This window comes from Podarcis liolepis, assembly GCF_965112155.1.
Source record: "Podarcis liolepis genome assembly, chromosome: 7".
Classification (NCBI taxonomy): domain Eukaryota; kingdom Metazoa; phylum Chordata; class Lepidosauria; order Squamata; family Lacertidae; genus Podarcis; species Podarcis liolepis.
The window spans coordinates 62,306,348-62,323,153 of NC_139561.1; the positions used below are offsets into that span (position 1 = coordinate 62,306,348).

At 43.3% G+C, this 16,806-nt stretch overlaps 1 protein-coding gene across 12 annotated transcripts in view; it reads right to left on the bottom strand.

Moving 5' to 3' along the window:
* The window catches only part of CSMD2 (CUB and Sushi multiple domains 2), a 495,517-nt gene that overhangs the window by 197,006 nt on the left and 281,705 nt on the right, over positions 1-16,806 (bottom strand). For 7 of the 12 annotated variants that reach the window (XM_083511538.1, XM_083511534.1, XM_083511539.1 and 4 more), the window contains 2 exons: positions 14,138-14,259; positions 4,700-4,803 (listed from right to left, as the gene is read on the bottom strand). The exons of 1 other annotated variant lie outside the window; for it this stretch is intronic. In XM_083511538.1, coding sequence (XP_083367664.1) covers positions 4,700-4,803; positions 14,138-14,259 — 226 coding nt within the window. Of the gene's footprint in view, positions 1-4,699; positions 4,804-14,137; positions 14,260-14,470; positions 14,492-15,662; positions 15,726-15,827; positions 15,856-16,127; positions 16,553-16,806 lie in introns of those variants that run through there. 4 more of the 12 variants (XM_083511544.1, XM_083511535.1, XM_083511545.1 and 1 more) reach the window with 4 other exon arrangements.

Below are 16,806 nucleotides of genomic sequence, written 5' to 3' on the forward strand. Positions count from 1 at the left end.
AAATACTCCAATATGAAAGTCCAGGAGGATTTGCTCTACAACTTCCCTGGACACTTTTCTAACAAGAGCTTCTCACCGCATTTAGAAAATGTTGTTTTGTGAAGAAAGCCCCTGAACTTACTTCAGCTTCTGACTTAGGTATCGAAAGGGAAGAGAGAGTGTCTCTAGCACAATCAGACTCATAGGAACCCAGGGAGCTAAACAACTCCAAGTCAGATCCACTTGGCTCCGTAGTGTTCACTACTAGTTTCAGAAAGTGAGTCTGTTCCAGCTCTACCAAGGATACCAGGGGTTGAATCTGGGACCTTTTGCATGAAAGCACGTGTTCTGTTACTGAGCTACACCACTTCTCAAGATTGTGAGACCTTTCAGTCAGGGTCCTCTTTCCCACCTTCTTATATTGTAATTTCTGGGTATACTGACTCTGCTGTAAAAACAATCTCTTGTCTTAAAGCAACTTATCATATTGACCTTGGCATGGCTGTGAGGTTCTTTCTGGTGAGAGGAGGCCATAGGTTTGGAAGGTAAATTCAGACCTGACTAAGAAGAATTTTTTTTTGGGGGGGGGTAGAGCGGCCTGTACCATTTCAATGCAGAACTGTACTTTTTAATTATCTCCTAGTAAAAACTCCCTGCAAGCAAAAAAAAAAAAAAAAAAAAAAAAGGGACACCATGAGGAGAAAGGTCCCAACCTGTGCTAGGCTTCTATTGGCAGGGAAGGGTTTTCCGGTTTGTTTTTTATACAGTCATATTGGGTGAACTGATCTCCCTCTCACTCTACCACCTGAGGATGACCATCTCATTCTGTTGCGTGTGAAGATTCAGTCACAGCAACCAGTTAAATGGCTCAAGACAACCTGAAAGATGATGTAGCTGAACCAACCTGAATTTCTTTCTTGTTTTAAATGGAGGAAAGCAACTCTGAGATAAATCCTCTGAATCTTGTTTGTGTAAACAATCTAGTAGCCAGTGTAAAATATTAACAGTGGGGCAACAGTTAAAAAGTGTGTCCAAAACCAGAGTCCAGAACTCAGGCTTTGTTTGAGCCAAGATTCCTGTGACTCAGACCTGGAGTTTCTGAAGGAATAACAAAGAAGAAGGGGGGAGGATAATTTCCTCTTCTTTGTCCATTTATTGTTTCAGAATATCACTTTGCCCTGAAATCTGATCTACGCGAGGAGAATATTTTGATGGTACAAATGAACCCATCAAGATTGCTTTTCAATGCTGAAAGTGGTGGAAATTTGTGGATATTCTAATTCGATAATTAATCTTATGCATTTTACTGACACGTGCATATGCTCAAGTGTATTGGTAAGGCACCTGATAAGAAAAACAATATTCATATTATTGTATATATCTAGAGAGAGAGAAGGTCAGGATTTTATTCTATTTATTTACTAGCACTTTTGTACCTGGCAGCACTCAGGAATTCTAATAAACCCCAAAATCATTGCAGATTTGAAGTCATGGCAGTTTTGCAAGGTTCAGTACTCTACTTATTCAAAATGGCATCCACAGGAAAACATGCTCGATCTCAGGAATCATCATGCAAATTTTGGTTACAATATCTTAAGAGATGTCCAAATGCATAACGAAGAGACAGTCAAACCACTTTCCAAGTTATATAGAAGATTTAATAAAGATTTTAAAATGTGCACATGGCAGGAATGAAAGCGGGGTGGGAAGAGAAGATGCAAAAGGAGCTAAAAGTGGTAGTGAATATTGCATACAAAGCGCTTCGTATAAAATTCAGTAATCGACTTTTTACAGGACAACAGAGGCTCTTAACAAATTTAATAGAACTTAATTTGCTTTGGGTTGCCTTGGGCAAGATAAAGCGACTAACCAATCTTAATAATAATAATAATAATAATAATAATAATAATAATAATAGCCTGCTAGATCAGGCCAATGACCCATCTAGCCCAGCATCTGTTCTCACAGATATGCTCTAAGGGCCACATGTTATGGAACTGAAGAAATCTATGAGATGGACCTTCAAGTTTGGTACATCAGAAGTACCCTGGTGGGTGGGTCAGAGCAATCTAGTCCACCATCACACTTCCCATACTGCCCAAATGGATGCCTTTAGGAAACCCATATGCAGGACCTGAAAACAACCACCCTCTCCCATGATTGTTCTTCAGCAACTGGTAATACGGAGGCATGGTGGTGCCTCTGAATCTGGAGGGAACATTTATTCATCATGGCTAGTAGCCACTGATGACTAATCATGCATCCTCTTTTCAGTAGCAAATTCCACTAGTCGATAGCTGACTGTGAAGGACTACTTGTCCTGAATGCTGTCCACTTGCTCCACTTTTGATTCACAGCAGCTGGTATTCAGAGGCATACTACCTCCAGCATTGAAAGAAGTACATGGCCATTATCACTTGTTGCCTTATGCTCCATGAATTTGCCTAATTCCCTTTTAAATGCATCTGAATTGGTGGCCATCACTGCATCTTGCAGTACTTCTGGTTGCCCTTTCCTGCACCTTTTTCAGCTCTCTAATTTCCTACGGGAAATGTAAATGGCATGAAAGCTGTCATTTCCTCTGGAGTACCATGATAACCCGACACCTTCAGTGCACTTAGCTAAATCATCTGTTTGCACAGTGTCTGTCTTGACATTTCCAAGTTACAGTGGAATCTCTTCATTTGTCCAAACTTAATTCCCAGCAGAAATTTTGCTGCAGGGTCATCTGAACTGGAACTAGTTAACCTGTTGGAAGAAGGAAAATATTTCCCTCTCCCAGATTCTGTGTGTCTTGTCCCCATGCTTCTCTCAATGCATAATTCATCCGTCCATCTGTCCACCCATCTTCAAATAAAGACCAAGTCTGCTTACTCCTTTGTGCTGAGAGTGAAATCAGTAATGGCATTAGCTTCCCCCATAATTCAGTGCTGGCACAATCTAATGCACTTGTTTTCCCAGGCAGTTAGTGTAATGTGGTTTGAATGATCACTTACTAAATGCATTTATAGCCTCAAGGTCAACTTGAGCTTCTGTTTAGCAGAAGGGGACTGGGGAACACTATGGGGGTGACCTCCTTTCCTTGACAATCGCTCTAACTTTTCCATAAGCACCAAGAGGAATTCAACGTGACTGGTAGAAACAGGAACTCTGTGAAAAGGCTTATTTGATTTCTATCCTCCACTTAAGTGTAGAAAGTTCTTTAAACTGTCTGTTGTTCCAAGCACAGCTTTGTTTTATTTGTTATAGTTTTGCATACTTTAGAACTTGAATTGCTTTTATTGCTTAGAGTTATGTTAAGCCACATAGATCAAAGGATGAAACGGGATCCAAATAACTAGACGCAAAACCTTTGATGAGCAATTTGCAATTGGGAGCTGGGGAAAACTCTTTTACAGCTCCAAATATGGCCAAGACGTTTTTTGGAAAATGCCCTGTGTTTCCTCAGTATTGATTGGTGAAGTGTGTTCAATTTGACATAATTTGTGCCAGTGTTTCCCTTCCTTTTAGAAGTGGCAGCCAATGAAGCTTAAGGGGAGAAGAAAATGGGAACTTGATGATGTCAGAACAGACTTCTTTTCATCAACACATTACCAGGGACATACTGTTCAGCAGCATTCCTGCTTTTCCATGTAATATGGAATTTGGGTTCAATACCCTAAAATGTTCAGTACTACCCCATCCATTGAGGGTGCTATATTTGGGGCGGGTGAGTGGGGGAATCCATTTTGCCTTGTCTCTAGCTGCAATCACTCACAATTATATCAAAACATTTCCATAACAACCCATGCCACCAAATCCTACACATGTACTAGCTACCCCAGTGGCTACATTAACTAGTCCAATAGCTGCATTCGGAAAATGACAACTGAATAGCTCCAAACCCGAACCACCAAATGTCTCTCCAATTCCTTTCAACCCTTCCTCAGAACCCACTTCAGAACTTGATGGTGGGGGTGGGGAGGGAAGACTGCCACTGTTGACTCTGATTTGCCTCCAATCCATGGCACACCAAACGCAGCATACAGCTTGATAAATGGCTGCCCACTTCCCTTTCTACCCTGTACCACCAGCTGTGTAAATGGAAGAAGCCACCATCTTCCCATTTCTTCTTGGTTCTCTCAACCCAGAGTATGTAGCCATGGACACTGCTCTGCTATTTCCCCAAGACAGACATTTCAAACACTATGAATGCCCCACATACTGCTAGTCAGTGTAGGCAATGCTGAAATAGATGGATCAAGTATAAGGCAGCTTCCTATGTATACAGGCTTTCAATATACTGAAAATTAATAGGTGATACAGAACAGGCAGCCACCCAGAGTCATTGGTGTGGGTCTCTGGAGAGACCTGTGGCATCTCAGCAGAGGAAGTGGTTACAGAGCTGAGGCAGAAGAATTGGTGTAAGCTACCATTTCTGCAAGGCCTAGCAAAACAAATAACTTATTGCTGTAGAGAACAAGCTCTTTAATCTAGGTCCGTTATCACTACCTGCCTGAGACCCTTGCCACAATCCAACACCAGCAACTCTCTCCCAACAGAGTAACCATTCCAGTAACACACATTTGCTTCTCTGTTCCAGGCCACCCCAGCAAATTATTTAGTAAACAAAAGTGAGCATGTGCTTTCTGCCAAAGAAGTCTAAACTGCCTACAGTGATGAATACATGAACACTCAAGCAAAAACCCAACCAGAATTACATGAAGAAAAGCCTACTTACACATAGAGCACACTCTTCTGGTCTCCGACCTGACCACCGTCCCCCACAGTTAGCGTATCATAACCTCTCTCCAAGTCGAATTCTTCAAAGTTGAGTTTGATGACCTACCAAAGACACATGGTGTTAGAACAAATGGTTGAAATGTCAGGGAGGAACCAGGTTAACAGAAGGAGTGCATCGAACAAACTGGGGCTAATATGGAGTAGTGACTAGCGTGCTGAGCTGGCGTGCGTTATACCAAGGTTCCTATTCCCACTGAGCCATAAAAGAAACTGAGTGGGCCTTGGAAAGCAACAATCTTTCAGTCTGACCCACTTCTAAAGGTTGTTGCAACACTGAACATCTGGGGTAACAGCCAGTGTTATAGAAGTGATGCAATGAATGATCAGGAAGTAAACTTCAGTGATTCTACCCCCGACTATATTCAAGCTGTGCAATCATCTAAATCAGCCATATCACTCACAGTTATGTCAAGAGCATCAGCATGGTGTAGTGCTTACAGCATCATATGAAGACTGGGTTCAATTTACTACTCAATCATAAAACTTACTGAGTAACCATGGGCCAATCAGCCTAACTTACCTCACAGCATTGTTGTGAGGAAAAATGCTGCCCTGGGCTCCTTGAAGAAAGGATGAGATTGCTCCCCTTAAAAGCAATCTCAGTGCTTGTGGGTCAACAGAAAAGGGAGCCTAAATTAAGCCACTGGGAAAGAAGGTGAGGGATGAGTATCCCCCAAGGATGTAGAACTAGAAATTTTTTTTTTTTAAAAAAAGGAGGCAGCTCCCCACCCCATAAAGCCCTGTGAAGACAGAGCATACTCAGTGCACACTTAGGAAGGCTGAATGTCAAGGGGGGGGGGAGGGCTGAGAGAGGAGGAGAATGAATTTGCTTGCATCCATGTCAGTTTTTCAGGGGAAGCCAGTTCTTGTTGAGCTACACCTCTCATAATCTGTGACCATTGGCCATTCTGGCTTAGGCTGATGGGAGCTGCAAATCTGTACAGTACCAGGCTGTCTAACATTCCCTAGATCTTGGGAAATGACAGTGCTTGTTTGAAAATACTGCGGCTTTGGTACAGCTGACCAAAAAATAGCATTGATGACTGCTTGAAGCAAGTGTAAATCACTGAATCCAAACAGGGTATTCTGGCAGCAGGGACTAGGCACCTTAATCTCTGCACTATCTGGGAAACTCTCAGGTAGACTGGAATCAACCTTGTTGCTCTGCATGCCACAACCCTACAGCCCAGCAGAGATCATGACACCAAGTCGGAGGCTGCAGTGCTTTGAGCTAAAGAACCAGATTTGGTCCCTGGTTCTGAGCCTGATGCTGATGATTAGGGGACCACTGAACCTGAGGTTGGGTAGCAAAAATCCATAGAACCAGCTCCCACATCACCAAGGAATGAAGACCTGGGACCAGGACTCTCACAGGCACATTCCCTGGGTCTAAGGAGCTAAGTGCCTCCCACAGTATCTTGCCAGTCCAGTGGTGGAGGAAGAGCACATCAGGAGGGAGGCCACGGAGCAGAAGTTCCTTTCTTCAGGTCAGAGGGCTGGCCCTTAAGAGACCCTAGAATAGGACAAAACCTAGGAAATGTGGGCTGGAGGCAGCAGTTCAAGAGGGGCCAGTTCACTTCTAACCCTTGAAGTAAGTAGCTCATTAGGAGCTCTCCTTCGTTCTGACTTGACACCTGATTTGCCATGCTCCATAAGTGCCTCTGCAAGACCAAAATAGGACACCACAAGTCCTATTGGGTCACATGATATACAGAGTCCAGTTGGGTGACATGATATACAGAGCCAACTGGCTATTTTTAACTGCTGTGTTAAACTTTGTTCTCCAGCCTGACAAAGTTGTTGGATGAAGCAGCTGTGCTGGCTAGTCCTGTGCCCTTGCTGCATTTTCAAAGCTGACCTTAATTACACACTTGCCCCTGGTTCCTCAGAACTTTGATTTAAAGAAGAGAGAAATAAAAATAAGTTTTTAAAAGTGGGAGAAATATGTTTGTGTCTTTTTGGTGAACATTCACCACAGGATGTTCTTCAAAGTATCTGACTGTATTTATGGGAATAAGAAAAGTATCATGCAATAGGCACTGTCTAAATCAACCTTCTCCAACCTGATGACCTCCACATCCTGCTGGACTCCAACTCCCATCAGCCCCCAGTCAACATGCCCAATGCTTAGAGATAATGGGAACTGTAGTTCAACACAACTTGAGGGAGGGTACAAGGGTTGGGGAAAGGTGGTTTATTGGTTTTTGTTGCTGTTGTTGTCTTTATTCAGGATCTTACACTCTTTTCAAAGTGAAGGTAAAAGTGTTTGCATTTGTACATGGGTGGAAAAGAGCACAATCCTTCTCAAAGATGGCTGTAGCCCATTCATGCGTTCGGTTCATATGGGTACCACACATGCAAGGGGAAAGTGTCATAGGGTCACACCAGCAAGCCACACACTTCACATGCTAGTCATGCCACTGAATGGTCATGCATTCAGTGTGAATGTCAAAGGCTCCTATTGCATGAGACCCCTCCCACAGTGCTGCCAAACACAAGGGCATGGCTGGCACTCATGTCAACCTGCAGGGGGCACAGGGAGTGGGCACAGTCTGCCCCCTCGCAAGGAAGAACAGAGTGAGGGAAGCAGGCAAAGAAAACACCAGGGCCTGCTTTAGCTGACCCCCACCTGGGGAAAACTGCACATTATATTTTATTTATTGTATTGTTTTAAAATTGTCAAGCGCCTGGGGTTCCTTGGTAGAAAGGTGGTATATAGATGCAGCAAACACATAATTACATACAATTCCACTCCCTGCTTTATGCATTTGGCCCCCAAGAGGCTTTGTCAAATTCTTGAGAGCCAGTGTGGTGTAGTGGTTAAGAGCGGTAGTCACGTAATCTGGGAAACCGGGTTCGTGTCTCCGCTCCTCCACATGCAGCTGCTGGGTGACCTTGGGCCAGTCACACTTCTGTGAAGTCTCTCAGCCCCACTCACCTCACAGAGTGTTTGTTGTGGGGGAGGAAGGGAAAGGAGAATGTTAGCCGCTTTGAGACTCCTGAAGGGGAGTGAAAGGCGGGATATCAAATCCAAACTCTTCTTCTTCTTCTTCTCTTCTTCTTTTTACTATTCTCCCTACACTATGTTGCATTAAACCTCCACCTAGTATGAACTTGTACTAAAAAAAATATTATTAAAAACCATGTAATGATTGAATAATGTAATTAATGCAAAGAACAAAGAGGTGTTAAGTGACACACATCATTAGTTAAAGCAGCCATTCAAGTAAACTACATTTTAACAAGTCTGACCCTAATTAAATAGCTAATTGCATTGTAGTACACTGTGGACCATAACCTTGTTGCAGAGACACAAGTTTCTGGAGTCCAAGAATTATTTATGTATTCTTTCCTCCCCCTACCTTTCCACTTTCTTCTTTGCCCTAGTTTCGCTTTTGCTCTTAGTTAAAAATTGAAAATTATTTAATGAGTCATTAAATAACAAGAGACCTCCTAGAAAATATAGATAAATGGATGGTATAAAGCCCACCTTTTAAAAGTCACTGAAAACAAGTAGCAAAAAAAACCATGAGATGTGGTGAGATCTGCTGAGCAGTTTTCAATGGGCCCAGCTATTAAGGCTTGTCAATAGTCATTATGGGTCACTTTACTTCAGGCTGGCTATTGACAACCAAGGATCAGATTTCAGCTTAACAGATCTGCTGTTGTGTGTGTCCATGCATGTGCATATCCTTACAATTCCATATCTAGGAATATTTCCACAAACTACAATCTGCTAGGGCCAAGTGACCCTCCAGATAGTGCTGGAATCCAGCACCTATCAACCAAAATCAGTATGGCCAATGGGCAGTGATGATAGGAGTTGGAGTCCTACAACATCTGGAAGGTCAAAGGTTCCCCACTCCTGTTTTAGGGCTACACAATTTGCTAGCCTTTGAACACAGGAGGTAGCTTACATGGAGTTAGACCACTGGTCTTTGTCTGACCATTGTTCGGTGGCTCTCCCAAGGTCTCAGGTGGAGAGAAGATTCCCAGCAACAACCACTTGGGGTTATTCTAACTAGAGATATTCAGGATTGAACCTGGGACATTTTATATACAATGCATTCCTATTAATGAGTTGTCATCAGCATTTTTACTGTCTCAAGGTATATCTGTGTATCTGACTGCAAGAGAGGGTGATTATAACACTTAACATTAATTTTTTTAGTCCAGTAATGTAACCCATCAGAAGAAATGCCCAAGGTCTCCATGTGGGAGATTTCTCTCTAGATCACCCTGCCACCCACATCTTCAACACACACACAATTTGCTTTTCTGACACACTCTAAACTCGTTCAGCTGTATTTCTGCAATTGCTGCAGATTCTGGTGACAGCACTCAAATGCTAAAAGGAATTGATTTGTTTTCCACCTTCTCTGTCTCTCTTCCCCCTCATGCGCCTGACAAGAGAAGCCCACAGGACTGTAAGGAATATCCTCAGCTATTTAAACACAGGGAAGATATCAGTCATCAGTTGTGGAACAACTTCTCATACTAATAGCAACAAGCTGAGTGGTAACAAGTGAGCATAGCTGCACTTTTTCAAAATCCATCAATACAAGTTCTGGCCAGTCATCTGATTCTCAGGAACAAGGACAGTGAGGATTAGGGGAAGGCCTTGGAACACATCCAGGGAAAAGTTTCCTGTGCTGTCTGCTAGTTGTCAGGAAAGCCAAAGGGTCCTAACAAAAGATGACTGCATCTTCTCCTTGTAATCCTTCACGTTCCTTACATGGGGTACAACTCTCCACACATCACACTTCATATTAAACTAGAGGTGAGGAACTTGTGGCCATCCAGATGTCGCTGGACTCCCATCAGCCAGAAAGGTCAAAGATGGGACTGGTAGTCCACTAACATCTGGAGGGCTACAGCCCTACAGCCCCCACCCGACATTAAACATACAGTATGACAAAAGTCAATGGAGAGGGTCTTTCCACTCATCTGCCTGGCCCAACTGTCATCTGGACCATTCTCCCTCTTGGATCAACAGCAGCCAGCCACGCAAGAAAAGAGCTCTTTCCTTGGTCTGCTTGGACAGGCTATCCCTCAATGGGGGCTTATTCTAACTTACCATTTGCCCTGTTCTTTCCAGACACATGTTCTTACTTTAAAACTCCATGTCAGAGTGCTTGAGTGTTTTTTAGCTTAATCTACTGTAGTGGCAGGGACACGGGTGGCACTGTAGGTTAAACCACAGAGCCTAGGAGTTGCCAATCAGAAGGTTGGCGGTTCGAATCCCTGCGACGGGGTGAGCTCCTGTTGCTCGGTCCCTGCTCCTGCCAACCTAGCAGTTCAAAAGCACATCAAAGTGCAAGTAGATCAATAGGTACCGCTCTGGCGGGAAGGTAAACGGTGTTTCCGTGCGTGGCTCTGGTTCTTCAGAAGCGGCTTAGTCATGCTGGCCACATGACCTAGAAGCTGTACAGCGGCTCCCTTGGCCAATAAAGCGAGATGAGCACCGCAACCCCAGAGTCGGTCATGACTGGACCTAATGGTCAGGAGTCTACCTTTACTGTAGTGGCAGTAGCAATGCCCCTGACACCTGTGGGTGGCCAGTGACTGGATCTTTCTCTCTCTCTTGAAAAGTGGGTCCTGTAAATGCTCAATACCCCCCCTCTCTCTGGGGCCTGTATATGCTCTCTCTCCCTCTTTCTCTCACCCACACCAGAACTGGAGAAAAAGCACTCAACCTTTCTGCAACCACTCTACTAGAACAAAAAGAGATGCCCAGGTTCAACAAGTTCTGAATGTGGAGGGAGATATAAACACAAGGGAGCAGAGGCTACTTCAGAGATAGGGGTAGGGGAACCAGGGATACTCCAAACATTCTTTATTAAACCCTTTAACAGCCCGGTGTTCTCCAGATGTTTTCAGCTACAACTCTCATCATCAGAGCCAACACAGCTGTATTTGTTGGGGCTGATGGGAGTTGTAGTCCAAAACATCTGAAGAGCACCAGCTTCATGAATACTACTTTATAACCCTGCCTTGATCTAATAACTACTACAATCCTGGAACTGATTCAGACTATTGTTCCATTTACACTGACTAGCAACAACTCTCCAGGGTTTCTGACAGCCCTATCTGGAGATGACAGGCATTGAATTTGAAGACCTCTGCATTCAAAACAGATATTGTACCGCTGATAGGCATGCAAGGAGGCAGTGGTTTCCATCAGGGCCCAGGTTCATCACCACACTATTTCCATTCTGCTACAGTTTGGTTTCTACTAAAATCTACATTATTTGTATCACTCACTGCTATGGTTAACACCTATGCAATTAGTAGCATAATAGTTGTGTAATTAATTTCAACTCATTTCAGTAGAAGGGAAACATCAAAAACAATGCAGAAAATAATGCAATTATTTGTGTAATATTTATGTACTAAAAACTAACAAAAATGAATAATGTTCATATTCAGTAGTATGATTTTTCATTCCTGATCTCAGATGAACAAACAAATTGCAGGGATTTCTGTTTCTGATGGAATTCTCTGACATCTCGAACCACTGAGATACAACCCTTCTACTGATCAAGTATTTGTTCTGCACAAGACAATTTAGACCCATACAGTTGGGGCTGCATATACTCAATGCAATTCTGAGACCAGTGTCCATTTGCATAATTTTCCCTATATTGTGCAATTCATGGTGTATATTTTTACAGAATTCACTTTCCTTTTGTTAGTCATAGGCAAGGGGAAGGAACTATCACAGCAAGCGATAGCAGAGGAAGAAATTGGACTCTGCTGGCTCTGGAAAAATGTCAGCTCCACCAGAGTCCTCCATCAACTGTCATCTGGTGCAACCATTCCACTAGGCTATAAGAACATAAGAGCCTATTGGATCAGGCTAATGGATGAGGTTACTGCTAGGTGGATTTGTAGCTGGTTGACTGACCCAAGCCAAAGAGTGCTCACTAATGGTACCTCATCATTTTTGGGGGAAAGAGATAAATGGGCTGCCACAGGGTACTGTCCTGGGCCAGTTGTTGTTCTACATCTTTATAAATTACTTGGATGAAAAAAACTGAGGGGTTGTTCATCAAATTTGCAGATGACACCAAACTGGGAGGGGTAATAATGCCACAGAATCAGGATTCAAGATGACCTTAACAGATCAGAAAACTGGGCCAAAACAAACAAAATGAATTTCAATAGGGACAGATGTAAGGTTCTACACTTAGGTAGGAATAAACAGCTGCACAATTATAAGATGAAGGAAAACTGGCTTGCAAGTAGTACATGGGAAACGGATCGAGGGGTCTTAGTAGACCACAAGCTTAACATGAGTCGAGTGTGATGCAGCAGCAAAAATACCTAATGCTTTTCTAGGCTGCATCAACATGAGTCTAATGTTCAGCTGAAGGGAAGTAATAGTACCACTCTATTCTGCTTTGGTCAGACCACACCTGGAGTACTGTGTCCAGTTCGTGGCACCACAACTTAAGAAGGATATTGACAAGCTAGAACATGTGCAGAGGAGGGCAACCAAGACTATTAAGAGTTTGGAAACCAAGTCTTATGAAGAATGGTTGAGGCAGTTGGGTATGTTTAGCCAGGAAAAAAGGAGACTGAGAAGAGATATGATAGCCATCTTCAAATATCTTAAGGGCTGTCACGTGGAAGATGGAGCAAGCTTATTTTCTCCTGCTCTGGAGGTTAGGACACAAACCAATTGCTTCAAGCTACAAGAAATAAGATTCTGACTAAACATCATGTATTACTTTCTAAGGGTAAAAGCTGTTTGACAGTGGAACAGACTCCCGAGGGAGGTTGTGGACTATCCTTCATTGGAGGTTTTTAAGCAAAAGTCATCTGCCATGGATGCTTTAGTTGAGATTACTGCAATGCAGGGGGTTGAAAGAGATGACCTTTGGGGTAACTTCCAACTCTACAATTTTATGATTCTATGAATGCTCCATCTAGCCCAGCCCCCTGTGCTCACAGTGATCATCCAGACCCCCATGGGAAACCCACAAACAGGACCTGCGCACAACTGTCCACCAGCAGTTTCTAGCAACTGGTACTCAGAAGCATTACTGCCTCTGACCACAGAGGCAGAGCATAGCCATCACGGCTAACAGCCATTGGTAGCCTGTCTCCCAGGAAAGAGAGGGATATGGAAATGACTGCAGTTCCCTCCCCCCATAGGCTCCACTGAGAAGCCAGCAACTTTCAAACCCTCCTCTCCTTGAAATCTTTTCAAACCAGCTGGTCATTATAAGAACTCTGCATGTAGGAGCCTGTGTGCAAATTTGCTCCTTGATCTTCTTTCCTTTTATATTGTGATATTTTATATTATAAGTGAAGGCAGGACTGTCTTATGGTTGAGTATCTGCTGATACCGCTATCAGGTTCTCTAAATTAACTGTGGTATGTAAATCGCTTTAATATTTTTTTATATCTAAAAAAATCTGTAAGCTGCTCTGGGGGCCCTTTTTCAGGGTAAAGTGCTATAAATACATAATGAATACACAGGGAACCATAACCCCACTGGTTCAAAAAAATGGGCATCCCTTTTCAGCTATGTTGCTGGTTTCTGACTGGCTGAATCTCTATTGATTTACTTAAATAGAGTTCTAATTTTCAGGGTGGGCCACAACAACAACAAGTAAGAATAAATGACAGAACAAAAGTTTTCATGCATATATTCACACTGTCTGCAAGTTCTATAAATGCTTTCAGGTTAGATTTATTCATTTAAGTACCATTTCCTTGCATTTATATCCCACCATTCTTTCATCATGGAACCCAAGGCAGCATTCATGATATTCCCAAGCATTTCCCCCTCTGGGGACTAACTAGACTCAGGCTTGTTTAGCTTGAGTGCCTTCAGACCATTTGCTGGGACCAAAGGCTAGGTGTTAAAGGTCTGTCTGAACAGCCAGACAGAAACTCTAGACCTTCTTGCATCCCACCTCCCTGTTGCCAACTGAAGGCCTTCTTGACCTGTGCATTGCCATACCTGCATCACGTTACAAAGCAGCACACCTTTCCTTGGTTGCATTAGCTCAGCCTTTACCAACCTGGTGCCCTCCAGATGTTTTGGACTACAACCCTCATCAGCCCCAGCTAGCATGGCTGTATTTTGTTGTAGCAGCTGCAGCCCGAAACATCAGGTGGGCAGCAGATTGGGGAAGACAGCATTAGCTGGGTTGTCCCATGGCTGACCCTGTAGCTACATTTTAGCCATTTAGTTTGGAACATGATTGCCTCGCCCTACTTTCATATGCCTCTCACCTGCTGCTGATGCAACTTCCTGCCCTTTACCAGGTTTGCTGCTGAATTATGAGCCCAACTTTGCAAACACGCTGCTCAAAAAGGGCACACACCCAATCCCCCCCAGCAATGCATCCGCAAGACCTACCTTGGCTGGATTGACTGCTGTTATCACCCACACACAGTAGGCATTGTTATCGTACTGGACAGGATAGTTTGGAGATGTGATAATGCCGCTGGGGCCTCGGAGGTATGTATCACACATCCTAGCTGTGGGGGTGGGGGGAAAGGAAAACAAAAAGCAAGGAGTATGTGTGGAGGGAATATTTAAGCTTGGGGTGGCCCCTTTGTTAAGAGGCCAGGAATGCACAGGCAACGAATTAGGTTTCATATTTTATCTGCTGTTTCCTCATCCCACCCCACCACTCTGCTTCCCACCCACCAAGTCATAGAATAACAAAAGAACAAACTGAAAAAGCACCTGAAGATCATCTACTCCCAGCCCACACATCACAAGACCACCAAGCTGAATGCATCCCATTGGTCATGTATGGAAATACACAAGGGCTCAGCTTCTGCTGCCTGCCTTTGACTCTGTAAAGGGGATGGGATTATCAAGCACCTGGCAGATTTCAATGCAAGGCTGGTGGCCTGTGTTGATTGCAGACTGTGCCAACCTGGTACCCTCCAGATATTTCGGGTTATTATTACTATTAATTATATACCACCCTTCATCCAAGGTTTGCAGAGTTTTTACGGTATAAAAGCACAAATGTATAGCATAGTAACAAACCAAACAATAACCCCCCTGAGTTTAAAAGGCCATAGATTGTTTCATTAGCCAAAGGCCTGGGAGAAGAGAAATGCTTTTGCCTGTCACCTAAAGATCTGCAATGAAGGTGCCAGGTGGGCCTCCTTGGGGAGAGTATGCCACAAATGGGTCCATTGGTGTATCTAGCCCAGCACTTTGTCAACTATGTGCTCTCTTGATGTGTTGAATCACAACTCTCACCTGCCTCAACCAGCCCAGATATATGGTGCCAGGGCTGATGGGAGTTGTAGTCCAAAACACCTGGAAGGCCCCAGGCTGGAGAAGATGGGCCTATTCCAATGGGTGCCAGCTCTCCATTGTCCTTCCAAGCCAGACTGTTTGAAATCATTTTACTCAGAGGTGCCAGTGGATCAAACCTTCTGCATATGAATTATGTGCTAGCCAACCTGAGGGCTATACCCAACTTTCCACCTTTACAGTAGTACTAGAACACAGTGGCAGGGATGCCACATTGAGCCAAGCACAGGAGTGTTTCCTTCAAAATCTGACCCAAACATTGCAACTAGCTGATTCCAGAGTTCCTTTCCCAGTTCCCTATAACTCCCATCAGCTGGTTTATTGGATCACAGCTTGTGTGGGCCTAGGCTACTGTAAACAGGTTGCCTAAAGGCAGGATCATCCCACATTTTAGATCTTGAATGCACAGAGTAATCACACAAGTACAGTAGCAGAAAGGGGGGCGGGATATTAACTCAATAATAATAACAACAGGGGGGGAAACCCCTTCCTAACACAAAATTAACAAACCAAAACTGTACTTATGGGGAAGGGGTGTTTATAAAGCTGAGTGTTTTTGTCTTTTGCCTCCACAAATCTAATCTACAGAACTATACCCATTTACCTGAGAGTAAGCTCCATCAAATTTTATTGGATTTACTTCTGAGTAGACATGATGAGGACTGCCCTGTGCATTTTTTAAATTAGATTTTTTTTTTATTAATATTTTTTTCAAGTGTTGGTTTGTAAGACTTGAGTTATACAATACAAACGAAGAAGCAAAATATACCTTAAAGTCTTGTGGCCGAATTCGAAGGCAATGACATTATGAATTATTTACCCTTCATAGTTCATTTACAAACTCTAGCTCCACCACCAATGAGAGCTGGAAACTTATTTTATAGTTCTTGTTTTTACAAGAAGAAAAATGAAATAAAAATGAAATAAAGCTGGGATTAAAAAGATGCAGAGCACCCTACAAGATTGTGCATTCAACTCCGCACTTATGAAACTGAAAAGGTGGTTTGGCATAGATATCTCAAGATGCAATCAATTTATTTCAAAAAAGAGCAGGGAGAAGAGGCCATACCTGGCAGCTAAGCAGACTATTGGCAACACTATCAAATTTGTTTTGCAGTATGGCTTCCTGATAGAGAGTGAGGTGGGCTTTAACTTCCTTCACCCACGCTCAGCCTGAAGGCCTAATCAAATCCCAGCACGGTAAATATTTAATAGAAGGCAGTCAAATTAAGTTTGGCTTTTCCACAGGTTCTGGGATGATGGAGAATATTTTTGAAGAACACTTTGGATGAAAGAGAGGAGAAAAAGGCAAGATTTAAAAAGAAAAGGTGGACACAAAGTGTCTTTCTTTGGGTTCATGAGGAAATCCATAAGTTTGGATGCCAGCATCAAACTTCATTTCAGATTAGGATTCAGATTCATGAAAGGCTCAGTTTTAGACCTTAAATGCTCTGAACACCACTTTGGGAGGCAACATACGAGGAATCTCTTATTAGTGTCTTTTAGATCTGAGCAGGAATAGAGGAAGCTGCCTGATATCAAGTCAGGACATTGGTCCTTCCAGCACAGCATTGTCTACACTGACTGACAGAACCTGCTCAGGGTTACAGACAGGAATCTCTCCCAGACCTACTTGGATTGAAGTTGAATTGACTTAAATTTGGGACTTTCTGTGTGCTCTACCACTGAACTACGTCCCTTCACCAAACTATTAAGCTGCTTTATTCTGAAACAGACCTCTTGGTTTC